Source organism: Plecotus auritus (genome assembly GCF_963455305.1).
Source record: "Plecotus auritus genome assembly, chromosome: 2".
Taxonomy (NCBI): Eukaryota; Metazoa; Chordata; class Mammalia; order Chiroptera; family Vespertilionidae; genus Plecotus; species Plecotus auritus.
This window is the reverse complement of record NC_137771.1, coordinates 32,921,496-32,948,443: the sequence shown is the minus strand read 5'-3', so window position 1 is coordinate 32,948,443 and position 26,948 is coordinate 32,921,496. Positions and strand designations below refer to the sequence as shown.

The 26,948-nt window shown below is 51.5% G+C and overlaps 1 protein-coding gene across 1 annotated transcript; it reads right to left on the bottom strand.

Annotated features, from left to right (window-relative positions):
* Positions 1–820: 820 nt before the first annotated feature.
* On the bottom strand, positions 821–24,076 carry CDCP2 (CUB domain containing protein 2; the record flags this gene model as incomplete). Its single annotated transcript, XM_080657627.1, has 7 exons — positions 821–1,510; positions 1,914–2,249; positions 5,130–5,308; positions 9,063–9,416; positions 10,419–10,754; positions 13,653–14,000; positions 23,998–24,076. 6 exons carry the CDS (start codon positions 24,074–24,076, stop codon positions 1,923–1,925), a joined length of 1,623 nt encoding a protein of 540 aa, XP_080513753.1. The 3' UTR covers positions 821–1,510; positions 1,914–1,922.
* Between the last annotated feature and the right edge of the window lie 2,872 nt (positions 24,077–26,948).

Genomic DNA, 26,948 nt, shown 5'->3' with positions numbered 1-26,948 from the left:
CTGTACCCCATGGTTTCTGGAGGGCAGAACCTGGGGGTCAACCACAGAGAGCATCTGGCATGTGCCCAGTCCTTCCCAGACAGGGAACCTGAGACCCAGGTGGTTTGTGAAGTGTTCACAAATGTAGGCTGGTGACCTCAGCTTGGCTCAGCGGCTGGAGGGGGCTGAGAGTGAGAAGGTGGGTGGGAGGGACTGAGGGAGGAGCCTCTGTTCCAATACCCCGGTAGCAGTCAAGGCTCTCTCCTGCCCTCACATTCATTACCCTGACAGACCTCCCTAGTGCATCCTGTTGCTGCATCCTCATAGCAGGCTATCTTCTCTGTATTTTGCGAGTGGAGATATCAAGGCTCATAGAATCAGAGTGACTTGCCCAGGCTCACACAATAAGAAAAACTTGAACTTGAACCCAGTCCTCCTAATGTCTAGGCAACTCTTTCCCTTACTTCATTTCTTCCGTTGATGGCTCTCTTCTCTCTAGTTCTTTACTCTGCAAGTTACCCAGGCACCTGCCCTCCCCATCCCTGATTTTGCTACCCAACCATAAGCACCTTGGAGCAGTGACTTCCTTGATGTGTTGACTATTGTGTGCCTGGAGCCTGTCACAAAACAGACACAAAGCTGGAAACCAGTGGATGTTTGCTGGGTTGTTGAAGGAATTGTAATTGGACTAGTTTTTTAAACTGGGATCAGTGGTCAGCATGGTCAACGTGGAGATTTCTGTTATTGTGGAAGGACTTAATGGAATGATTTGTTATGCAAATATAAAGGTGAACAAGGGAAAGTGTTGTCTTATAAATGCATTTTTTATTTCTTTTTTATTAACAAGACTACTCCACTTCTTGGTATGAAGAGCTCTGAGGAAGTATGTGTCAATTCCTCAGGTCTTCCCACAGGGACCCAGCCCCTGCTCCTCTGGTGAAACTTAGAAAAATGTGAGTGGACTGGAGTAGCTCTGAGTAGACTGGAGTAGCTCTGAGTAGGCTGAAGTAGCTCTGAGTGAAGTCCAATGGCAGGAGAAGGTCCAGAGGGCTCCACGAGGACTCATCTGCAGGGGAAGGGTGGTTTGTGATCTAAGCTCAACATCAGGGGTGAGAAGGACAGAGACACACAGGACTTCAATCAGCGTTTCAGTCAAGGATCACAAGCTATTTTAGGAAAAATGTCAACACCACACCAGTCCCTGGCCTCCAGCCTCACTGTGGAGCACAGTGTGGGTCTGCCCCAGGTTCATACCGGGGTCTGACCCAGCAGGGCATCGCCACCTCAGTGGGCAGGCATCCACCAAGATGCACACAGTCAGTCTTCAGCAGTAACATCATGTAGCACACAGTCAGTCTTCAGCAGGAACACCATGTGGCAGGGCCCGAAACGACAGTGCTAGGTGGGGTTTCTGCTCCCTCTCTGTGTTGTGGAGTTTGGAGGCAAGACTGGGCTGCGTTAGACAAAGTCCTCAGGGCTCTTGGGTCAGTTCAGGAGAGTGAAGGCCCCTGGACGGATGCTGAACTTCCTGCTAATGAAGGGTTGGGTTGTATGATTAGTTGGAAAAATAAGAGATGCCCTTATTTGTACCCTGAGTTGGTGAAATACTCTTACAAGTTACAGTACCAGTCAGCGTTATCCACCGTGTCTCTAGCGACAGTAACACACAGTTCTTTTATATTTTTAAAATTAACGGCAATTGCATACACATGCGTGCCATGCTATAGTTCACAAAGCTCTTAGCCATTCACGCTCTTCTCTGAGCCTCCTGCCAGCCCTGTGAGATAAGCATGGCAGAGTGGTGGTCCTTAGGAAACTCAGGCTCAGAGGGGGGCTGTGACTTGCGCATGGTCACCAACAAGTCGTGAGGCCCAGTCCTGCCCCTGTTGTAGGGTTCCCAAGCTGCCCCGGGAGACCAGGTGCCAGGCCCCTACCTTGCCTGCTCACAGCAGCATCAGGACCACGATGGCCATGACCATGAGGACTCCAGCCAGGATGCAAAGGCCCAGGAAGACAATGTCACTGGTGTCCTGGGCCACCAGGGCCACAGGGCCCTCCAGTGCCTCCGCCTCGTCCCTGGGTGGTGCCTCCTGCAGGTGCTCGGCCGTGGCAGCATAGGGCCCAAGCCAGTCGGAGCCGGACAGCAGGTGGACAGAAGCCTCCTTGCGCCGGGGCTCACAGAGGACCTCGTACTGGTGGATGTCCTCCTGCCCACTGGCCGAGAAGTGGATGTACAGTGTGCTGACGATCACTGAAGTGTTGTTCCTTCTCTGTGTGGGTCACAAGGGGTCACTCGCACCTGAAGGGGCCCAGAACTAACCCTGTCCCCCTAGATATGTGGCGACTCGGTACCAAGGGGGCAGAACCCAGGAGCCCAGGCTCTAGTCCCAGCTTGGTCACTGACTCCCTTCCCGCCTGGAGGCTCAGTGTCCTCCCCTGTAGAAGTTCACTGTGAGGGTGTCTGGAAGGACAGTATCAGATTGGATGGGCCAATATTTGCTCTGGCTTCAGAGAGGCAGGTCTGTGACAGTAATCACGGGGACCTCTGCCATGTTCCAGGCTTTGTATCTTAAGGGCATTATCTCATTTAATTCTCACAAACCTCTCTTACTGGTACCATTAATATCCCCACTTTACAGATGAGGAGACTGAGGCCCAGAGGTTAAACCCCTTGTCTGTAGTCGCACAGCACACAAGTGACAGGGAACATATTCTCACCCAGATCTGCCCAATCTTAATCAGAACATGGAACCGCACAGTTTAATCTCCCTTCCTCGGCAATTTACAGACGTGAGTACTGAGGCCTGGCAAAGGCAATAGCGCCCGGAGTAGGTCCGGAAACCAAGGCTCCTGCCTCCCAGGTGGAAGCTCTGTCCCTGCTGTTATGTGATCTTCCTTCTGGAATCTTTCTCCCACTTATGTCTGCAGCAATTATGTGTCCCTGCTGTGGAGTCCCTGGTCACCAGGGTGGCACCACCTTGAGGCTGGGAAGAGCCATTGAGGAGTAAGATGTGAGGTTTGGCACACTGTTGCCCTCCCAACCCCCATGGATGAGGAAGGCAGGAGTCAAGCTGCCCTGAGATGGTGAGGTGTTCAGGTGGGGACTGGGGGGCAGTATTTATTTATTTATTTGTAAACATATTTTTATTGACTTCAGAGAGGAAGGGAGAGGGAGAGAGAGAAGGAGAAACATCTATGATGAGAGAGGATTATTGACCGGCAGCCTCCCACACATCCCCCTCTGCGCGCACCCCCTCCCCCACCAGGAATCGAACCTCAACCTCCTGGTTCATATAGGTCGACGCTCAGCCACTGAGCGGGGCTGGGGGCAGTATTTAGATGCGCAGACTAATGTGGTCTGCAGTGGAGCAGGGCTGGGCTGGGGGCTGCAGTGATGCAGGGCAACACTCCCACCCACCCTAAATCTGCAGCAGCCGAACACTCTTCAGGTTGCCCAACTGCCCCTGCCCAGGGGTGGCACCTCTGAGATGAGGCTTCTAAACACCAAAGCTGCCTGAAACAGAGCGAGCGGTGTAAGAAGTTCCATCTCCGGACACTTCGGAGAAGGGAGTTTTGTAGACCAGGTGACCGTGAGGATCCCTCCCAACTCTGGGTTTCCCAAAGGCCCCGAGTCCATGTCCCCAAGGAGCCTTGGCATTTGTGCCCTCGGCCTGTCAGCCACCACACCCTCTGAAGAGGATGTTGTCCTGGATTTTTGTAACAGAATCGGGACACGGAGCAAGAAAAAGGACCTGAGAGGGGAAGGGGACCAGTCAAAGGGCCGACGTGAATCTACATAAGGGAGATAGAAAAAAAGCATCAATGGGGAGCGGGAAAGTTTCTGATGAGTGAGAGGCTGAGGAAGGAAAGACCACGGGAGATGTTGCAGCTATGAAATCAAGTCCGCGGTGTTTTCTGCTGCACAGAAAGGCTGCCGTGGCTCCTAGCCCTGTGAGCCATGCACCTGGAAACCGCTCAGTGCGGAGACTGCTTCTCTTGGTCTAAGCCCTAAAAGCAAGACCCTAAGAATCCGCGAGACTGAGCTTCTCTGCTTCTGTTTCCGTGATATTGACTCCAAGGTTCTATGATTCCAAGGTTCTATGATTCCGAAGTCCCAAGTTCTGGTGCTGGTTCCATGACTCAGAGACGCTGTTTGTGAGTTCCTCCTCCTAGATTACATGATTCCTTGTTTTATGATTCCTTGTCTTCATCATTTCATGGTTCTGTGGAATGTGTTCTGCCCCAAAGAAAGCCCTGGGGGATTTAGGTCACGGACTGGGGTATGGGCAGATTATCTTAGCAGCCAACACTACCCGCCCCCCTTCCTTCTCTCAGATCAAAAGGCTGTGGCTGCTGGGAAGCAGGGGAAGCAGGGGTGGGCTGGAGGGGCCAGAGGGGCCAGAGGGGCCCGAGGCATATATTTGGCTAATGTTGGGGGTGGGGAGTACGGTTTGCTGGAAAGCATGTGCTTTCTGCCAGACCAGTCTGGCAAATCCCCAGATGCCAAGGCTGCGGGGGTCGCCCTGAGAGAGGCCACTGTTCCTTCTCCCCCTCCCCCCGCCTGACCTCTCCCTGAGAATGCAAACACCCAGGGTGCTTGGGGCACTGCTCAGCGACTCAGAGGCCCAAGCCTGGGTTTAAGGTTTCCAAAATACAAGGATAGTAGAAAAAATTCATTTGCAAGCCTCACTGCCTTTGGAGGGAGGTGGATCCTGTGACTTGAAGGGCCCTTTTGTTTTGTGGAGCCCGGGGAGGATTGGCTCACAGGGCTGGGGGAGGGGCGGCAGGAGGCGGCAGGGCTCCCGCGGCTCGGCCTGTGGAGGGGCGAGGACTGGGTGGCCCTGGACAGCAGGAAGGCCTCCAGGGAAGCTCAGCCCATAGGGCCTGTGGGAGGAGCCTCCAGTAGGGGCTTTTGGTTGGGGCGGGTTGTGCGATGAGCCCCCCTTCTCTGTCTCCCTTATTTGAGCTCTTTGTTATGTCTACCCTGAGCAAGTTTGCTGAGGTAAAGCCAAGAGGGGCTAGATTTTGTACCCAGACTTGTGCAGTCACCAGAGCCAGGAAGAGAAGCTGCATTCTCAGGAATGGCAGGTGCCTTTCAGCGGCCGTCAGAGCACCTCGGTCACACCTGCCCGCCCCTCTCCAGCCCCTACCTGAGATTCAGTGCCGCAGGTGTCAAAGCGGGCCTGGATCCGGAAGGTGCCACCGACTTCCTGGGCAGCACAGCGCCGGCTGCCCAGGTAGACCTGGGTCCGCCCCAGAGGGTCCAGCGCCTGCGTGGAGATCAGGATCTGGAAGTCCATGCGGGAGCAGCTCACGTTCATGGGCACAACTGGGGACAGGAGGAAGGAGCTGGAGGCCTTAGGGGCAGGCAGTCTGACTCCCACCCGCCCCCCAAGCTCCCACCCAAGGGTGGTGAATGGGAAAACTGTGAGGTAAAGCCCTCAGGGGGAAGTTCTATGCAGTCCTATGGGGAAGTTCTAGTCAGCCGTGGGCAAACTACGGCCCGTGGGCCGGATCCGGCCCGTTCGGCTGTTCTATCCGGCCTGCGGAGCCGAAAGAGCGGAGGGTTCTCTTGCTCTCCCCTCCGCTCCTTCACCAGCAGCAGTGTTAACATGGCAACGTCAGGAAACACGGCCGCAGCTCCTTCTTCTGAGTGGGCGGATTTATATCCGCCCATTCAGTAGAAGGAACAACCTCTCAATCTTCCAGAGGCTCCTTGTAATGCCCGCGGACGCGTCCCCCGACATCACCCTGGGAATGCGTAGACACGTTATCGTGGTGATGTAGGGAGACACGCCCCTGGAGAGCACAGTATCGGAGCATTAGCTAAAAAGGAGACCAACAACACTGTTCCCACTGAAGTTGATGTTTTAAAGACCAAAAACCTTTCAACCCAGTCTACATTGCCATCTACATCTACGTCCCGGGCATAATTTGGAAGTTGCACTAAAGAAAATGTTTAATTTACTGTTTACACATTTTGTTCTTTTCTATTTGTTTTAGTTTTAAATTATTTTATTATATTTAACTTTAATTTGAAAGGCTTTTGTACCTTTCCTTTGTTAGGCAATTTTATTTTGCCTTTGCCATCTTCAATATAAGGTATGTTATTGTGCTATGATTCCTCCATTTTTTGAAGTTTCAAATTATAATAATTAGTGTTTACATTCTTCTTGTTAAAATGTTTGAAATGAATAAAACTATTGAAATTAAAAAAAAAGACCGTACCCTTTTATGTAATGATGTTTACTTTGAATTTATATTAATTCACACAAACACTCCATCCATGCTTTTGTTCCGGCCCTCCGGTCCAGTTTAAGAACCCATTGTGGCCCTCGAGTCAAAAAGTTTGCCCACCCCTGTTCTAGATGCATCACTCCATGTAACTCCATCAGACAATGAGCTGCCCATCAGACACCATGCCTGCATCTTGGCGTCCTCTGAGCCTCCCACGGAGCTTGGCAAGTGAATGAATGATTGATTGAATGAACAAATGCATATTCTTAATCATAATAAAAGCTACTGTTTGCTGATTACTTCGCCATGTGCCAGGCAATTCATTCATCGGTTAACAAATATTTACTGAGGGCCTACTATGTGCAGGCACTATTCTAAGCATGACAGATACAGAAATGGAGGGGAAAACCCAGCCAAATATCCCTCCCCGCTTGGAGCTTACACTGTGGCCCTGCAAGGGGACAATAAATATGTAAAATACACTAAGTGAGTGGTCTGAGGGCAAACCAGGCAGAGAATAATGACAGAGCAGAGTGTGGGGGCTGGAAATGGTGGTGAAGAAGCCTCACTCTCCCTCACAACGACCCCAGAAGGTGAATGTGACTAAACCCCCCTCCCTACAGTTCTGGGAGGCGAGGCTCTGAGAGGTGAAGCTGTTTGCTGTGGTTCAGTTGGGATCTTAACCATCCAGCCTGCAGGATTCAGAGGCCCTGGGTCTTCACCCTCCCTGGGGCCCCCTGCTCCCTCCCGGCCAGAACAGTGTGGCTCAAATGCTGGGTCTGTGCAAGCACGTGTGTGTGTGTGTGTGTGTGTGTGTGTGTGTGTGTGTGTAGGGCAGTGCCTGCTGGGGCGAGTGTAGGGGAAAACTAGGGGGTGACTGGTGGGAGGAAAGGGAAGGAGCTGGCAGGAGAGGCCTGGAACTCACGCCTCTTCGGGAAATGCCTCAGACATATTTCAGCCTCTGGAGTCTGGGCAGTCGGGGATTTATGGGCCCGCCGTCTCCCACGATGATCTCGGTGGTGCTGAACTGTGTGTCACCTCTGATTGATGCTGGGCTGTCCTCTAGCCCGGAGGCCGCCAGCAGCCTGGGCCACATCTGGCGCCTTGCCCAGCACGAGTGCCCCTGTCTGACCCTGGGCTCCCACCAGACCCAGGAGGGAGGTGGGGTGGGGTGGGAGTGGGGGCTCCTGCCCCTGAACAGGAGCCAGGATTACAGCTGCCCCACTCTCAGTCTCTAGACTCTAGAGGCACCCGAAGGAGAAGGGGCTTGTCCGAGATCTCACAGAGCTAGGAGAGGACCCAGGCCAGAGCTGAAAGGGACTTTAAAGGTCCTTCAGCCAATGTCCTCATTTTACAGGTGGGAAAACTGAGACCCTCACCCCCAGAGAGAGAGCGACTTGCCAGCTAGCTGTGGCAAAGCCGGTGGCACCTGGCTCTCCAGAGTACAATCTGAGAAGGGGATCCTCTAACCCGGGACAGTTCCCTTCTCCCAGTTTAGGGATGGAGCTGACTGAGGCCCAGAGAGGGTGGGTCTGCCCAGCTCATTTCTCTGCCACTAGCGGCTGCAGCTCTGCTGTTTCCTTCCGCCAACTCCTCTTGCAACTGAGGTGAGGAGAGAGGAAAGATCTTTCTAATGAAGAGCAGGCCTGAGGCACATGAGAGAAAGAAATCCACCTTCAGCAAGGATGCCCTCAGAGCCAGGCTCTATGACCTGTGTCACCGCATTTCATCTTAATGGCTGCCTGTCTGGGGCATTCATCAGCCCCTTTTACAGATGAGCCCAGATGCAGACGGATGGTCAGTGAGTGGCAGCACTTGGATGTTGACCCTGGTCTGTCTGAGCCCAGCTGTGGGCTCCCTCCCCAGGGCCCGGCTCAGCCACACAGGGAGGCAGGGGAGCGAGTTCGAGTCTTGGCTGTGCCACTCTCTGCCCATGCGGCCGCAGTGAAGTCCTATCCTCTCTCTGCACCTTCATTTCCACAGATGCACAGCAAAGAGCTCCGCCCAGTCAGGCAGAGGGCAAAGTGGGTCCGGAGCACGGGCATTTCTGGACCCATGGCCCAGGGAAGCCTGCTGAGAAGAGGGGCGGAATGGTGAACTGTCAGCTGGCAAATCTGACGGGCACTTTGGAAGCTGGAAAAGCTGAGTAGCAACTTTCCCAGCCTCCTCTGTGGTTAGACATGGCCACCTGGCCAAGTGCAAACCAATGAGACCAAGAAGAAATCTTTTGACGGCTTCTGAAAATGATTTTGCTTTTCTGATAAAAGGACATTTGTGGCCGGCACCTCTCCTACCCTCTTCCAGCCTTGAACGTGGATGTGGCAGCCATTTTGCAGAAATGAGGCCAAGAGGATCCAGAGAAGCTGGGACAGGTTGAGTCCCTGAACCAACACAGAAGCTGCCTAACTCCAGACTTGTTATGTGATGAAAACAAAAGCCATTTGTCCAATCCACAGTCAGTCAGGACTTGTGACACAAGCAAGGCTCGTTGGCTTCTATGTGGTTACACCAATTGTTTACCATAAATAACATTACCGTATTTTATATTACCTCTGGCTAGAGGATCAAGATCAAGAGAGGCCAGAGGCCCATGGAGGGAAGAGCCAGATGAGAAGGGATGAGAGATTGCGGAGTTGCAAGCTGGAAGAGTAGGTCCCTGCAACAGTGGGAATCAGCACGGGCCACTCTGGTGCAGGCTCAAAGGTCCAGAGGAGGCGTTGGTGGGGGGCGGCCCGAGAAGAGGACAGGGAAGCCAGTTCATGGGATGGAGGAAAGAGGCTGCGAAGACCTGGGACCCCAGCCTCGCCTTCCCCTTCAGCACCCCCGCCCCCTGCACCCCCGCTGACCTCCAATGTAGGCCACAGAGAAGCCCCTGCGGGAGGTGCTGCGGTCTGCGTGGAGCAGAAGCAGGAGCTGGTTGCGGCTCGAGGTGACTGGCGGTGGCAGGTGGCGGCCACACCAGCTCCCCAGCAGGGGTGCCTCCTCGCTGGCTCCATCGAAGGCTGCCAGATGGTCAAAGTCACAGGTCTTGGTCAGGCTGTTGGGTCCTTCCAATTCCAGGTCCAGGAAGAACACCTTGACCCGGTAGCCAGGAGGCAGCCGGATGGTCCAGTGGCACCGGACGTTGTTGGGGTAGGAGCTGGGGTACTGTGGGCTGGAGAAGTTGCCCCGCACGGCCGTGTACACCTCCTGGCATTCCCCTGGGGAGGAGGAGGTGGAAGGAGCAATGGTGAGAAGGATGGAGACTGCCGCTTTCTGCAGCCACCGTTTGAGCAACAGTCACTATAGTGGTCACAGCACCGCCCTGGCAGATTGTGGGCACCATGGCCAGGAAACCAGGCAATTGATCCCAAAGCCTGTGTTAGCCTGAAGCTAGCTGAAAGCCGGGACTCTCGTTCCTGTTGGCGCTCCCCTTCATGAGTGTTGGCTCTGTTAGGAATTCAAAAACAGGCCCTAATATCTGTCCTCTGAGTGGAGTCCAAACTTGGACGTGACAATGTGGTCCATGACCAGACCTTGCCCCTTTTCTCACTGCCCCTCACCCACCCCACCTTCCAGCCTCACAAATAGCTAGTACTGCAAGCACAGTGAACCCTCTCTGTCCTCTGCACATGCAGATCCCTCTGCTTGGAACTCCCTTCCCTTCCTTCTGCCTCTGGCTAACTCCTTCAGAGCACTGCCTAATTCTCTCCTCTTCCAGGCTGCCCTCCATGATTCTTACTGTTGCATAGCATAGGTCACAGTGAGCTGTCTGTCACGGTCTGTTTCCTTTTCCATCTCCTCCTATGGGTGGTACACACCCAAGGGTTCATTCATTCACTCGTACCAACAATTAATTGAATACCTAACACATGGCAGGTGCAAAGATAAGCCCATAGGAACTCCCAGTCAGGCAGGGGGATCGACAGGCAAACCACACACAGAAGTGGTATATTAGAGCAGTGCTAACACTTCTGCAAGGAACTGGAGGAGGGGATTGATTCTGGGTGAATCAGGAAGGCTTCACAGAGGAGGTGACATGTTCATGCCTTGGTGTTGGCCAGTCAGGAAAGAGTGTGCGAGAGCATTCCAGGCAGCAAGAGGGCAGAAAGCACAAAGCCCAGAGGCAGAGGCAGGGACGTGTCCCTCTCTCCCCACACGCATACGGGGAGGCAGGGGCCCAGCACGCACAGAGTCTGGGCTGTACCGCCACGCTCTCCTACCTGAGAAGTAGTAGGCCTTGAAGCCCCGGCCTCCGATGTTAAAGTCGGACTTGAAGACCACCTGCAGCTCGTAGCCTCGCGACACCAGGGTGGGGGGCCTGGAGCTGCCACAGTAGTGGTGCCCACGGGCGGGGCCAGGCGCCCCCAGCACGGCCACATAGTCATAGGTGCACTCCGCACTGCCCTCCACCTGGAAGTCCACGAACACCAGCTTGACGGTGGCGGAGCCGGCGGCCCGGATCACCCAGCGGCACTCCACATTGTTGGGGTAGTTGTTGGGGTACTCGGGGCTGGTGAGGACCCCCGACAGGCCCGTCAGGACGCCACCACACGCATCTGTAAGCGAGCCCAGTTGAACCAACCTTTCTCCTTCCCCGTGGAACCCCTCCCAAGGGAACCCAACACCCCCAACATGCCACTCCCACAGGCCTGGGCACCTCGTCACCATCCACTGGGCACTTGCCAAGTGGAAGGCACAGGCCGGGCCTTAGCGCCCGCACCACCTTTGTAAACGTTACCATAACCCTATGGGGGTGTGCGGGGGTTAGGGTTAGTTTCCCATCTTACAGTCGAGAAGATGGAAGATCAACCAAAGGACTTGTATGCATGCATATAAGCCTAACCAATGGACACAGACACCAGGGGGGTGAGGGCATGAGTGGGGTGGTGGGGGGGTAATAGGGGAATAAGGACACATATGTAACCAGGGGTCCTCAAACTTTTTAAACAGGGGGCCAGTTCACTGTCCCTCAGACCGTTGGAGGACCGGACTATAGTTTAAAAAAAAAAACTATGAACAAATTCCTATGCACACTGTGGGCCCGGGACGAGTCTGCTGCTAAGCAGGACAGGCAGCGGCACCCAGCGGGCCGGATAAATGTCCTCGGTGGGCCGCATGTGGCCCGCGGGCTGTAGTTTGAGGACCCCTGCTTAATCAATAAAGAAATTTAAAAAAAAAGAAGAAGAAGATGGAGCCCCAGGAAGTTAAGTAACTTACCTATGTGAGTTTGGGTTCACCTGGGCTCTAAGACCAGGATTTGAGCACAGTGAGTTTATGTGGCAAACACGGGGTCCCTGTGTGGGGGGTGAGGGAGTGAGGGACACTAAAGGGAAGGGACGGGGAGGCGGCCACTGAAGGGCGTTGCCAAGCCAGCTGCGGAGCCCTGTGGGGAACCGTGCAAAGCACACACCTCAGAGTGATGTCACCTAAGATTAGGGAAGTGGGGCATTCATACACCAACTCCCGGGGATCCAGGCCGAGGGCTGCTGGGGTAGAGGTGACCAGCGGAGCTTCAGAAAAAGCCCTCAAGCAAAGAGATGAGGAGGTTGGCAGGAGTCGTTAAAGTGGCAAGGCCCAAGGGACATGGGCAGGGCCCTGACAGCGGGTCGCCGGTCTGATAACGTGGAAAACAGGGTCTGACTAACGGCAGAGCCTGTGCACATGACCTTGCGATGTTCACTGTCCCCTCCTGCCAGGCCAGTGGGTACAGAGGCTGAGGTGCCTGAGTTCAGAAATGCTATTAAACCGCCCTAACATGTGAGGAAACGGAGGCTTAGAGAGAGGATCTGATGAAGTAGAGAGAGGCTTGAAGTCTGAAGACAGGTGTCCTCCCAACTCTGCCTCATATTAGCTGTGTGACCCTGGGCAGGTCACTTAGCCTCTCTGAGCCTCATGGGAATATTAGAAATCATAAGACCTGCCCAGCCTGATCTACTGGGCTCAGAGTCATGCAGAGCCTGAGAAGATGTATTTTGACCAATACAACCAGGAGGTGGTTGATGATGAATGCTGGGACTAGCTGGGGGCCACCAGCTGGGAGGGCACACTCGGATGTATTTCCTGGGACTCCAGAATCTCGCCCAGGGCTGTGTGGACCGAGTTCTGTGCTGGGCAGCTAAGGACTTCACTTCTGAGCTGTGTGACCTTGGGAAGTCTCTCTGGTCCCAGATGTGTTGTTTGTGAAATGAGAGGGCAGGTCTGACAATCTCTGAGATCCCTTCCAAGGCTAACACCCTAGGAGACTCTTTGAACTTGTGCTCCGGGGCTCCCAGTGGCCGTCGGGAGCATCTATCTACAGGCATCTGGTGCGAATTTCATCCTTATGCCGTATTCAAACTATGTTTTAATGCTGTGGAAGGCAGAGTCCACAGTTACGTCCTACATGTAAAAATTTAACTCATCGGAGGCCACAAATACTGACTTACGTCTTCGGTGATTGGCTTATAATAAGTAAATGTTAAAAATAGGCACTTACAAAATAGATGCACACACTAACATGCTGCCTTTATCTCGCATCTGTCAGGGATTACCAGAAGATTCCGTTTAATAAAAGGGGACTGCTGCTTTAAAAAAGGCTGGAACACACTGCCCATGGCATTATGACTTTGGTATCTAAACATTCTAAAAATCTAAGGGTCTCAGGTTCCAAAACTGCTATTAAATCAGCCTGTGATTCTCACATTTTAGCACCTACAATTCTCTGCCTCTAAAGCCAGAGAGAGCTGGGGCCCACCTGAGCCCCGCCCCCACTGCTGTTGGCGGACTGTGTGCCAGGAGCCTCGGCTGGCCTAGCGCTCCAGCTCCCATGAAGAAGGCCTTGGCTTTGGCCTTGGGAGGAGGCAGGGGGTGAGTTTGTGCAGAGGAGCCTAGGGCAGGGCGGATGAGTCAGGGAGAGGCAAGGAGAGCCAGGCCTCTGCCTCCCTCAGGGGCTGCGGGCAGCTGCCATCCTGGTGGAAGGAGGGAGGGGTGGGGACCCCAGATACTCGTAGGAGAGGCGAGTTCGGAAAGGCTTTGGGACGGAGAGCGCACCGGGTCCACACAGACCCTCGTGCCCCTCCGTCGGAGGACCTTGGAGGTGGGTGGGTCATGTGCACGTGAAGCAATGGGATGCCACAGAGGGGCCCGCAGCAGTGACAGCATGGCGCCCTCCTGTGCCCGGATGCCAGGGCAGGGATAAGAAGGATAAGAAGGGAAGAGCACGCGAGGCCTCGTTCCGAGCACAGTGAGACCTCCGGGCTCCCAGGAACAGCGGAGGGAGGCATGGCGATGGCCGCCATGAAGATGGGAACCCGCAACTACTGAGACTGCAAACGGAGGCTGCCTTTGCCCCATGAGCCAGGAGAGCAGAGTCATCCAGGTTCCGGAGCAGCCTCCCCGCCGAGATGCTGAGCCCCTGCAAGCCTTGCCCCACCTCCACCCCAGGCCCTCCCTCTGCACTGCCAAGTCCCCCTTGCCTTTCTGGTAGCCTGCGGAAAAGCCGCGGCTGGCCACGTGCTTGTCTGAGTGGAAGATGACAGACAGGATATGCCAGGAGGAGGTGAAGGGTGGCGGGGGCACCTGGCCGCAGAACCTCCCCAGCAGGTTGCCCTGGTCTCCCGCAGCCCCATTGTAGATCTCCAGGAAGTCGAAGCCGCAGGTGTCGTGGTATTCCAGGTCAAAGGCGTGGAAGGTGAGGAGTACGGAGGAGCCCTCGGCCACCACGATCAGCCAGCTGCACTCCGTGTTGTAGGGGTAGAGCCCGGGGAAGTTGGGGCTGGAGAAGTTTCCAGAAGGTGCTGAGAGCACTCCCCCGCATTTGACACCTGGGGCAAGAGGGAAGAATGGCTCAGAGTCAGCACTGGGGTCTCAGGTGGTGGGCCCAGCTGCAAAGCTGGGTTATCGGGGTGGGATGAAATAGCACGAGGGCATGGTCCTAAGTTAATTCATTTATTCATGTAGTTGTTCATTTATTTACTTATTCAAGTATTTATAAAGCATTATTTTATTCATTCAACAAATATTATTTGAGTGCTAGGCATTGTTCTAGTTGCTGGGGTTATAGCAAGAACAAAACAGATGAAATTCCTGCCTTCATGGAGTTTACATTTGGTGGGGAAGACAGACAACAAATATAATAAGTAAAATATAGAGTATATTAAATAGTTATACCAGTAAGTGCTGTGGTGAAGAGGCAGGGAAAGGAGTCCGTGCCAGGGTGAGCCAATAATTTTAGATAAAATAGGGCCATATGTCAAGCCCTGGACATGTGCAGGAGGGAATTTAAAAATTTAAAGAAATAATAATCCCTCACCCTCACCCTATATGAAAATGTACACAGCCTATTATAATGTTATAAAGTATATTCTTTTTTAAAAATCCTCACCCGAGGAGTGAGGATATTTTTTCCATTGATTTTTAGAGAGAGTGGAAGGGGGACAGGGGGAGAGAGAGAGAGAGAGAGAGAGAGAGAGAGAGAGAGAGAGAGAGAGAGAAACATTGATGTGACAGATACACATCGATTGGTTGTCTCACACACAGGCCCTGACCTGGGGCGGGGATTAGACCTGCAACCCAGGTACATGCCTTTGACCAGGAATTGACCCCGAGACAATCTGGTGCACAGGCCCACGCTCTAACCACTGAGCACATTGGTCTGAGCAAAAGCATATTCTTATATGTACATATTTGCTTATAGTTTTAAAAGGAAAACAATGGAAGGAAATGAATTATTCTCTGTCAGGGGAAGGAGGAAACAGGCATGACTGCTGGAACTCTTTACATGCAAGTTGTTCTATCATTTTGACTATATAATTATGAATAATGTTCATATAATTTTTAAATTATAAAAAAATATTTAAGTAACCCTTAAATATCTCAAACCGAAAAACTTAACTATATATCCAGTTGAAGGTACATTCACATGGAGAAAAATGATTTCCACATGACTTTGAAAGACTATTTTGACTGTACATTCCTGGTAGAATAGATCCAAGAACAAAACCACAAAGAAATCATAAAGTATATTCAGCAGACTGACTATTCGCAATAATAATAAATACTGACACTGTATTTTATGTATTCAAATAGAGCAAGTATGCTGATGTCGATAGCAACGAAGGTTTTAGTGTGATAATGATCCTATCTAATAAAGAGGGAATATGCTAATTGACCATCACTCCGTCACAAAGATGGCTGGACCCACAGCTGAGGCCAAGTTCCCATAAGGAGCCTTAATGAGAAATCAGCAGGGACCTGAGGCTACACCCTCCCTGCCCCCATGGGGCTTGACAGGGGACCTCAGGCTGTGCCCCCCGCCCTGGCGTCAGGCTGGGGGACCTCAGGCTGCACCCCCCCGCACTGGCACCAGGCCAGGGGACCTGAGGCCATGCCCCCCGACCGGCGGGGCTTGACAGGGGACCTCAAGGTGCGCTTCCCATCCTGGTGCTGGGCTAGGGGACCTCAGGCTGCACCCCCCACCAGGTGGGGCTTGACAGGGGACTTCAGGCCCCGCCCCCCACGCCGGCACCAGACCGGGGGACCTCAAACTGCACGCCCTGCCCTGCTGGGCTTGACAGGGGACCACAGGCCGTGCCCCTCACCCAGCAGGGCTTGACAGGGGACCTCAAGGTGCACCCCCAGTGCTGGGTCGGGGGACCTCAGGCCATGCCCTCCACCCAGCGGAGCTTGACAGGGGAACTCTGGCTGCGGCCCCCTGCCCAGCGGGGCTTGATGGGGGACCTGAGGCTGCACCCCCCCGCCTGGCAGGGCTTGATGGGGGACCTCAGGCCATGTCTCCTGTCCTGGCGCTGGGCCAGGAGACCTGAGGCTACGCCCCCAGTGGGGCTTGACAAGGGTGGGACTTGCCGGGTCTGGATCTAGCCCAATGCGGGGGGCTGGCCGGGTCTGGGTCTCACGCGATTTTGAGGCACATGTGGGTGGGCGGGGACTTGACTCTGGGTCCCATGGTGCGCCCCAGACTCTGACAGGAAGAAGGTTTTCATATACATTTTACTAATTTTCTTTCATCTCTGACACTTCTATTATAGAGAAAGGGCAAATAGCAATATTAAATTATTTTCTCTAATTAATCCCCTTTTAATGTGCATGAATTTCATGTACCATGCCACTAGTACAAATATAAAAATTCAGTAAAACCCTGTGATCCTTCATTTGAATTGAAAACATAAGTATGAATTTAAGATTGTTTTACTTCTTTTTAGATTTTTTTATTTCTAAAAAATCATTTTCAAGTTCTGTTCACTAAAAAGGCCTAAAAGAAACAATGTTACAATAATATTTTGCATCCTCTGCCATAGATTAGGGTTATTATGTTCAACTAGAATGAACCAGGGCTCCTTAGAGAACCAATGGCTCCAGGACAAGAAATATACAAAATACACTTGGGACATCTTGTCACACCAGAAAGCAAAGAAGCTTCCGAAGACTGCTGGGATTGTGTCAAAAGATGCCTACCTGCAGGCTCCACTGGCTGAACAGGGTACAATTTGAGCATCAAAAGAGAATAATGATTGCAGTAGATTGAAACACATTAAATACATAAACATTCATGAATTCATAATGCAACTCTAAAGAAATAAAAAAGAAACTCACTGATTTCCTTTAGTGGTTGCTGGGGCATAAACTCATTTTTTTGAAAATTAATATTTAAAGAAAGAATTAAGCATCTACTTTGCCTTTCCTGTTGTGGACTGTATTTTGGGATAACCAAATAGCCGATGAAGGGACACTGTTATTTATAGTTAACTGCAGAAAGAATAACCACGTTAGGAAAATATAATTTTGTAAACCTTAATGAAATAATTATCTTTGATGTCTGTTCTAATCCCTGAGTAAAGAGGTAAATGAGGATGGGTAAATAGGTATTCCCTGTAAAATTCTTTCAATTTTGCTATATATTTGAAAATTTTTATAGTCAAAAAAAGTTACTTTTATAGGCAATAAGATGAAAAGGCAACCTATGGAATCAGTGAAAATATTTGTAAATCAAACATCTGATAAGGGTTGAATATCCAAAATATATAAAGAATTAATACAACCCAATAGCAAAAAAACAAACAAAACACATAGTCTGATTTTAAAAATAGGCAGAGAAACTGAACAGACATTTTCCAAAGAAGACATACAAATGGCCAACAGTTACATGGGAAGGTACTCCACATCACAAACCTTCAGGGAAATGCAAATCAAAACCACAGTGAGATATCACCTCACACCTATCAAAATGGACATCATCAAAAAGATAAGAGATAACAAGTGACGGCGAGGATGTGGAGAGAAGGGAACCCCGTGCCCTGTGGTTGGGAATGTAAATGGTGCAGCATCATGGAAACAGTATGGAGGTTCCTCAAAAAGTTAAAATTAGAACTACCCTATGACGCACCAATCCACTCTGGATATATGTCCAAAGGAAATAAAAACGGGGTATTGAAGGGTTATCTGCACTCCTATATTCATTCCAGCATTTATAATAACCAAGGTATGGAAACACCGTGTCCATCAATAGATGAATGGATGAAGAAGATGTAATATGTAAACATATATACACACAATGGAATTAAAAGAAGGCCATTTTAGCCTGGCCCGTGTGGCTCAGTGGTTGAGCATTGACCTATGAACCAGGAGGTCACGGTTTGATTCCCAATCAGGGCACATGCCCAGTGTGGGGCATGCAGGAGGCAGCCGATCAATGATTCTCTCTCATCATTAATGTTTCTTTCTCTCCTTCTCTCTTCCTCTCTGAAATCAATATTTTAAAAAAATAAAAATAAAAGAAGGCCATTCTTTCATTTGTGACATGGGTGGACCTTGAGGACATTCTACTAAATTAAATAAGACAAAGACAAATATTGCATATCACATGTGGAATCTAAAAAAAAAGTCAGCCCTAGCTGGTTTGGCTCAGTGGATAGAGCGTCAGTTTGCGGACTGAAGGGTCCCAGGTTTGATTCTGGCCAAGGGAACATGCCCAGGTTGCAGGCTTGATCCCCAGTAGGGGTCGTGCAGGAGGCAGCCAATCAATGATTCTCTCTCATCATTGATGTTTCTATCTATCCCTTTCCTTTCCTCTCTGAACTCAATAAAAATATACTAGTATTTTAAAAATAATAATAAAAAATTTTTAAAAAGTCAATCTCAGGGGAGAGGTCAGTATATATATCTTTCTCTGTTAAGATATATTCTGGGAGGATCCAAGATGGTGGCGTAGGTAAACACCTAAACTGCTGCCTCGCACAACAATTTCAAAACTACAACTAAAAGACAAAACGTCTATCACCCAGAACCACTGGAAAGCTGGCTGAGTGGAAGTTCTACAACTAGAAGGAAAGAGAAAAGAGCATTGAGACATGCACAAGCGCTGAAAAGCTGAGATACGGAGGTGCACGTATCGGGCTGGCGGCGGGCGACTGGGAGCACTGCTTTTTTCAACCCGAAGGGAGACAAGCTCCCGATTACTCCGAACTCCAGTTTCTGTGGAGACACGGGGGACCCAAACTCCTACGGGGAGAAGCTGGACTGTCTGCCATCGGGTCGGAAAGTGAGGGAGGCTTGCTTGCAGGGCTGAGCGCAGGAATAATTGTTTACTGCGCTGGGGCGCAGGACATGGGGACACCGTCAGAGACACAGAGCCAGCTTACTGGCAGCCATTGCTGTTTGCCACGCCCTAGCCTAGTGACGCCCTGAGACCCCGCCCTGCACAACCTACAAACCCACCCAAGCTCCAAGCAGCGGCTTTAGCATATGAATGGCCTGCCCTATTGCAGCTTAACATAGCAAACTTGCAGCCCGGGTCAGACAGCTCCAAAACCTCCAAACCCCAAGCAAAGAGGAGAAAAACTGTAGTTCTCACTGTAGCTCCTGCTGGGTGGCCTCAGACAGTAGCTGACCTGCACCCCATTGGAGATCCAGAAGCCAGTGTACCTAGTGGTCAGTGTGAGACACCAGATTTCAACTCCTCACATCCATAAGTGACACATTCAAGAGGCAGACTCAGTGAGCACCAAAGCCCCACTGAAACAAGTGCTGCACCATAAGCATGTCTCCAGAGCAGCAGTTCTTCCATTATAGACACAGCGGGTCCTCACAGCCAATTGGCCTAGAGGTCAATTCCTCCCAGTGTACCAACAGCAATCAAGGCTTAACTACACCAAGACTTTGCACTCAGCCCACAAAGGGGTGTACCAAGAGTGTCCACCTCAGGTGATTGGGGAGGCTGAGCTACTGGCCCCTATAGGTCACCTACCACACAAAGCCACTCCATCAACACAGGGAAGCAGCAAAATGCGGAGACAAAGAAACAGGTCACAAATGAGAGAAATGGAGGAAAGCAAACTACTGGACGACATAGAGTTCAGAACCACATTTATAAGGTTACTCAAGAATCTTCTAAAAACCGCCGAGAAACTTGATGAGACCTCCGAGGAGCTTAGTGAGACCTTCAAAGACCTTAATGAGAATACCAAAAAAATGGAAAAGGACCAGTAAGAAATTAAGCATACACTGTCTGAAATAAAGGATATACAGAAATTCAACTGTAGATCAAAGGACCCCAAGAATCAAACCAAAGATCTGAAATATGAGGAAACAAAAAATACCCAACCAGAAAAACAAAAAGAAAAAAGAATCCAAAAATATGAAGATAGTGTAAGGAGCCTCTGGGACAACTTTAAGCATACCAACATCTGAATTTTTGGGGTGCCAGAAGAAGAGAGAGCAAAATATTGAAAACCTATTAGAAGAAATAATGACAGAAAAGTTTCCCTACCTGGTGAAAGAAATAGACTTACAAGTCCAGGAAGCGCACAGAACCCCATACAAGAGGAATCCAAAGAGGACCACACCAAGACACATCATAATTAAAATGCCAAGGGCAAAAGACAAAGAATCTTGAAAGCAGCAAGAGAAAAATGGTTAGTTACCTACAAGGGAGTACCCATACGACTGTCAGCTGATTTCTCAACAGAAACTATGCAGGCCAGAAGGGAGTGGCAAGAAATATTCAAAGTGATGAACAGCAAGAACCTACAACCAAGATTACTCTACCCAGCAAAGCTATCATTCAGAGTTGAAGGTCAGATAAAGAGCTTCACAGACAAGAAAAAGCTAAAGGAGTTCATCACCACCAAACCAGGATTACATGAAATGCTGAAGGGTATTCTTTAAGAAGAGGAAGAAGAAGAAAAAGGTAAAGATAAAAATTATGAACAACAAAATGACATCAAATACATACCTACCAACAAGTGAATCTAAAAATCAAGTGAATAAAAAATCTGAAGAACAGAATGGACTGGTGAATATAATAGAATCAGGGACATAGAAAGGGAGTGGACTGACAATTCTCAGGGAGAAGGGGGTGTGAGGGGTGCGAGAAGAGATTGGACAAAAATCTTACACCTATGGATGAAGACAGTGGCGGGGGGTAAGGGCATGGGGTGGGGTGGGGAATCAGGTGGAAGGGAGCTATGGGGGGAAAAAAAGAGGAACACCTGTAATAATCTGAACAATAAAGATTTATTTAAAAAAAAATAAAAGCTCTTAAGGCAAGAAAAAAAAAGATACATTCTGAAATATTTATGGTGAAATAATATATCTGAGATTGACCTTAAATTTGTCCAGACCCCCCCACACAAAATGGAGGTGGGGTAGGATAAAGAGACAAGATAGGTAGAATGTTGGTAATTGTTGAAGATGGTTGTTGGAGACATAGAGATGCATTATGTTATTTTCTCTACTTTGTGTATGTTTGAAATTTTTTATAATTAAAGGTAAAAAAATAACGAACACATTCTTGGTCACCTTCTCAGTGAGGCTTTCCCCAACCAATGTGACCCATCCCTATACTCTTTCTCTACCTTTCCTGCTACATCTTTCTCCATAGCTCTCACCACCATCCAGTGCACACTGTATATTTGACTTGTTTGGTTCATTGCTAGTCTCTCTCCACAAAAAGGTAAGCTCTCTGAGAGTAGGACTTTTTTGTGTTTTGTTCTCTGCTGTATCCCAAGCACCTAGAATAGTACCTGGCATAAAGCAGATGCTCAACACATATTTGCTGAAAGAATGAGTGAATGATCTTATAGCATCCCCACAATAGCCCCATAAAATAGACAAAGCAGGTGTTACTGACTCCATTTTACAGATGCAAAAACTGAGGCCCAGAAAGGGAAGTTACTTGCTGTAGTTGTCATCTATTGTTTTGGTCTGCCCAAAGCCCATTTCTCCATCTCTTGCAACAACACTCCCCCTCTTTTAGACACTGGCTCCCCTGCCTCTCCTGCCTCCATGTGGTAACACTCCTGCCATAGGGGTTGACATATGAGCCAGCCGGGCAATCCTGGGGCTCCCACCACCACCGCAGTGACTGGCTGCAGGGTACCTGTGGTCTAGGTCAGGCCAGAGTCCTGCTGCCAAACACCTGGAGGAGAACCCTGTCCTTCCTGGCCTCTGGGCTGGGAGTGAGAGCCCTGGGCGGGACCCTGCGCAGAGCCCATGGAGAAAGCTTGTCAGCAGATGGCAAGAACCACGTGAAAAGTGGAAATGACCTTGAAGCCAAGGCGTCCTGGCTGAAGGCATCCCTGAGTCCAGCTAAGTTACACTCCTGCCTCCCTCATTACAGAGCCAATACATTCCTCTTTTTGCTTCAACTCATTCCGGTTGGCTTTGTCACTTGCCATCAAAACCATCGTGAATAATACCCTTAAGCCCAGCAGTGTGGCTCAGTTGGTTGAGCATGGTCCCATGCACCAAGAGGTCACCAGTTCGATTCCCAGTCAGGACACATGCCTGGGTTGCAGGCTCGATCCCTGATAGGGGGCATGCAGGAGGCAGCCGATCAGTTTAAGATGTTTCTCTTTCCCTCTCTCTTCCTCTCTCTCTCTCTCTCAAATCAATGACTTTTTTTTTTTTTTAAATAAAAAGGAATACCCTTAAGCAAACTTCCTGTAAGAGAAGACACCCTCACGGAGCATGTGCCCTGTCCCAGGACTGTGCTGATTCAGAATAGGCCCCTCCCTGGGAGCTCACAGTGGGGAGGTGGGGAATGGGAGGGGGGAAGGACAAGCAAATGAGACAAAGTCCTGCAGTGTGACTGTGCTCTGGCCACACAGGGGCTCTGGGGTCCAGGGGCAGGGAGGCCAGCCTTGCTGGGCCAGCACTATTAGAGGGGGGACAAGATTCACAGAGGAGGTGGTATTTGAGTTTGACTAGGAAAAACGAGAAGGTATGTTTGTTGGGAAGATTTGGAGAGAGGGAATGGCATGAGCAAAGGCTCAGACCCACCATCACTTCTGAGCCTCAATCGTGTGTCTGTAAAATGGGGAGAACGACACCTCCCTTGCTGGGTTGCTGCAAGTAGTGATGGCATAAAGCCATGCAGGGCTGCAGTATGTACACCAGCTCACATCACCAGCTCCCTGCCTGGCCGTGGGGACAGGCCAGGGCGGGAACGGTGTCTGCTTCCTGCCTTTATGGCGGTGGACAGAGGGTGTCTGTCCAGTAGCTGTCCTTGTCCTTCCCCAGCCAGATGGGGGAAGGACAAGGACAGCTACTGGACAGACACCCTCTGTCCCCACCTCCCCACTGTGAGCTCCCAGGGAGGGGCCTATTCTGAATCAGCACAGTCCTGGGACAGGGCACATGCTCCGTGAGGGTGTCTTCTCTTATAGGAACTTTGCTTAAGGGTATTTTTATTAAAAATACAGAGTCGAAGCAGGACTTCTATGGCCCAGGAGGCCCTGGCACCACCACGAGTGACTCAGCCAGGCACCCTGACCCTCAAGGTCACCCAAGGCCACCAAAGCCTGGGTACTGGAAAATGGGGACAGCTAGCTCCTCCCACTACCCAGGCATGAAGTGAGACACCTGGTGCCGAGCCCATCTGTGCCACAAACTAGGTGACTGGAAAGTTATGTTTCCTTCCTGCATCCCCCCACCCTATCCCACCCCACCCCTCCCCACCCCTGTGAGCCTGCAGGAAAACGAGGCTCCAATGGTGGTTTGCTGAGCCCCAACTGCATGTATACCCCTCGATGGTGAAATGATATCACCTTCACTTCCCAGACACCCACACAGCACTCGAAGGGCTACAGCAGTGCAAAGTGGCCTGGGGCCAGGGTGCTGGCAGAGGGCTCTGGGAGCTCAAAGGAGGGAGCCTCTGAGGATGATGAATGGACCTGGGAAGGTTACTGGAGGAGGTGGCGTTTGACCTTCGTCTGATGGATGAGCCAGATGTTCTAAGGTGGAAAAGACAAAAGGGACCCTCCAGGCAGAGGAGCCTAGGGTGAGAGCCACGAGGGTGAAGCATCTCCGGAAGGGGTGTGACCCTGAGGCCGCAGGCACCAAGGCTGGAAATTATGTGGAAACCGGAGCCAAGCTGCAGGGAGCTGACTGCCATAGGAACTTTGATTTCACTTGGGGAAAGGACAGCAGGCTCTCGGGGGTGGAATGAAGACTCCTTCTCCGAGCCATTCCCTTTGCCTCGGCAGCGTGCAGCCTTGGACAGGCTACGTAACCTCTTGCACCCTCAGGTTTTTTCACCGGTGAAACGGGGGACTAATACCCACCTTGAAGTCTGTTGTGAAGATCAAATGCAATCATAAATGTAAAGCATCCAGCACATAGCAGGCGCTCAGTAGATTCTCTCTTCCCCCATCTCAGAAGCGAATACATCCCCAACTCGGCCAACTTCCCAAGGGGTCCTCCTGCTTTCTGGCCTCCCACACAGAAACCTCCTGGGACCCCCGCTGCTGCCTGCCCCCTCCTCTCGCCTCCTCCCCAGTCCTGCCTGTCGCCAGGAGCTCCTACCTTTCATGGCTTGGGCCCTGGGGCCTGGGCACAGCAGAGCCACTGCCAGCAGCAGACAGCACTCCAGCTCTGCCAGCATCTCCCCACCTGGGACCCCCCACAAGTCTGCAGGCCGGGCAGGCCAGGAGCAGAGGGTCTGGAGCAGGGGAAAGTGAGGTGAGACTGAAAGGGCCTTCAAGTTAATGGTGGTGTGAATAATTCATCGGCGCCTCGAATTAGTAACCTGATCCCCAGGTGCTTCCTTCACTCCACCCTAAGGTGACGGATCTAGTGTCGCCCGGTTTGGATCTAGTGTTGCCCAGTTTACACGTTCCGAGATCTGCACTGGCCACCTGCATGGAGAAGGGAAGCCAGCTGGGTCTGGAAGGGAATTTGGTGGTGGAGAAGGGGCATGAGTCTAGGGCGCTAGACAGACTCCTATCCATCCCAGAACAGACTCTAACGTGCTGGGTGACCTGGAACAAATCATCTAATTCCTCTAGGCCTCAGTCTTACTCATCTGTCCTGTGGGACCATTCAGCCCTGCCAACAGGCTGGTTGTAGAAATGAAACGTAACAACATAAGCGGAAGCACATAGCGGGTGCTTGCTACAGGTTTTTCCTATCTCCCATTCACAGGGCAACTGAAGGACATCTCTCATTAGTGGGACGACGGGACAAGCACCCTTCGGACACGCTTATATTAGCTCAGAGGGAGAGGGAAGGAGGTGGGAGTGGACAGCTGACGAGGGAAACGTCTTCACAGAAGAACGCAGCAGGAAGAACACACGGGGATAATCATATTGTGCAGCTCCTAACGCAGTCAGGACCACAGTGTAAATTCTGGCCAGGAATATTAAGTGTTCACTCCTTTATTGATCCACAGACCTTGCCTGAACATCCCTATGTGCCAGACCCTGTGCTCGGAGCTCGGCTGCAGAAATGCCCTCCACGGCTCGGTGTCCAACAGGAACCAGGACCTTGCTATTTCCTCCAGGAGCCCTATTTGGTTCCGTTCATCCCAACACGAATTTCCTAAGCTCCTCTGCTCAGGGCCTGCACCAGGCACGGGGCATCTGGGGCAAAGGGGGCACATTCCCGCCTCCCAGTGAGGAGCCTGGGCTATGGTTAAAGTAGACAGACAGGGCTGAGTCCTGGCTCTCCTACCCACTGCCAGGCGGTGGGAGCCGGGGAAGTCACCTGAGCTCCCCGAGGCCTGGCCTCGGACCGCGCAGCAGGAGGAAAGCAGTAGCTGCAGGCTGCTGGGAGCCTTAGATGAGCTCGTGTGTGGAAGTCTTCGCCAGGGCCTGGCTCTGTGCTTAGGAGCAAGTATGATTTTATTCCTCACAGGAACTCAGATGTCCATCTGCCAGGCCACATGTTGCCGCTGGCCCGTCCTTTGTCAGGAGGTCCCCAGGGAGCCCAGCGTGGGAGGCCACCTGGAAGGTGCTCAGCAAAGAGCATCGGGAATAGCCACGCCTGAGGGATCCGCTTACCTGTGGGCTTGATTGGCAGGTGGGAATGTTCAGGATGAGAAGCCAGTTCAGGGTGTTGATGCGCAGCTTGCCATTCATTGTGGGCAAAGGAGACTCGGCCCCCATGGGCTCCTCCAGAGACAGTGTAGACTACGCCCCCAATTGTTCCACTGAGGGGCGACGAAGTGGAGTGTTTGTCCCCCAGCTGCCACTGTCCCTGGGTGAGGCTGCTGCGGGCATCACCCTGGCATTTCCAGCCTGCCTGGGAATGGGGCTGTGGTCCAGCGGTGGCAGGCACAGCTGTCTGCCTGCCTGGGAATGTGAATGTCACAGGCAGGGTCGTGACAGCATCCACTGAGCCATCCATTGCTGTCTCTGGAGTCGCTCACCTCTGAAATGTTCGTTCCACCCCGGAACACCACCTCTCTTCCCGCAGCCTCGTGCAAGCTCCCCACACTGGCCTTCCTTCCCGGCTGCAGGGGCTGCCTGGCACCTCCCTCTCCCACAGAGGTCTGTGTGGTGGAAAGGGGTGAGGCAGAGGACAGGAGCAGGGAGGCTGCCATCCTGGGGGGGTTCTGGTTGGGCCCCAAGGAGCCACATCTCTCCATTAACTAGAGCCCTGGGGACTTGGGGAGCTTCCCATGAGTGTGGTCCTGGAGGCAGAGGCCAGAAGGAGGGAGCGCCCTCCTCCCCTTTTTAACAACTTTGCAAGGAAAGAATTACCAGCTCTGTTTCACTGTTTGGTAATCAGGGCTCAGAGAGAATTGCTTTTACTAGCTCATTTATCACCAGGTATTTATTGAGCACCTACTAAGTGCCAGGCCAATGCTCGCTACTTGTACACATTATCCCACTTAACCCTCACAGCTCTGTGAGGGGTGTTAGTGTCCCCCAACATTTCCAAATACCCCCTGGGGGCAGTACTACCCTGGCTGAGACTCCTGGCTGATTACTGTCTGTCTCCTCATCAGCACATGATCAGCCAAAGAGCAAAAATCTGTATTTTATCATTGCTGTATTTCAGCCCTGGCCAGACTAAGTGCTCAGTAAATATCTGCTGAGAGGTGGAATACTAGTAAAAGTACCCCTAGCCCTAGCTGGTTTGGCTCAGTGGATAGAGCGTCGGCCTGTGGACTGAAGGGTCCCAGGTTCGATTCCGGTCAAGGGCACATGCCTGGGTTGCAGGCTCGATTCCCATAGGGGGCGTGCAGGAAGCAGCCAATCAGTGATTCTCCCTCATCATTGATGTTTCTATCTCTCCCTTCCTCTCTGAAATCAATAAAAAAAATTAAAATAAAATAAAAAGTATTCCTTGTTTACAAGTGAGGAAACTGAAGTTCAGAGAGATGAATGACTCGCCCAAGCCCCACAGCTGCTTAGCGGCAGAGCTGAAACTTGTTTACATCTGACCACTCGAAAGCCCCTGTTCTTACCATGACACTGGCTCTTCCCACACAGAGGCCCTTCAGCTCAATGCAGACTCAGGGGAGAGGGTTG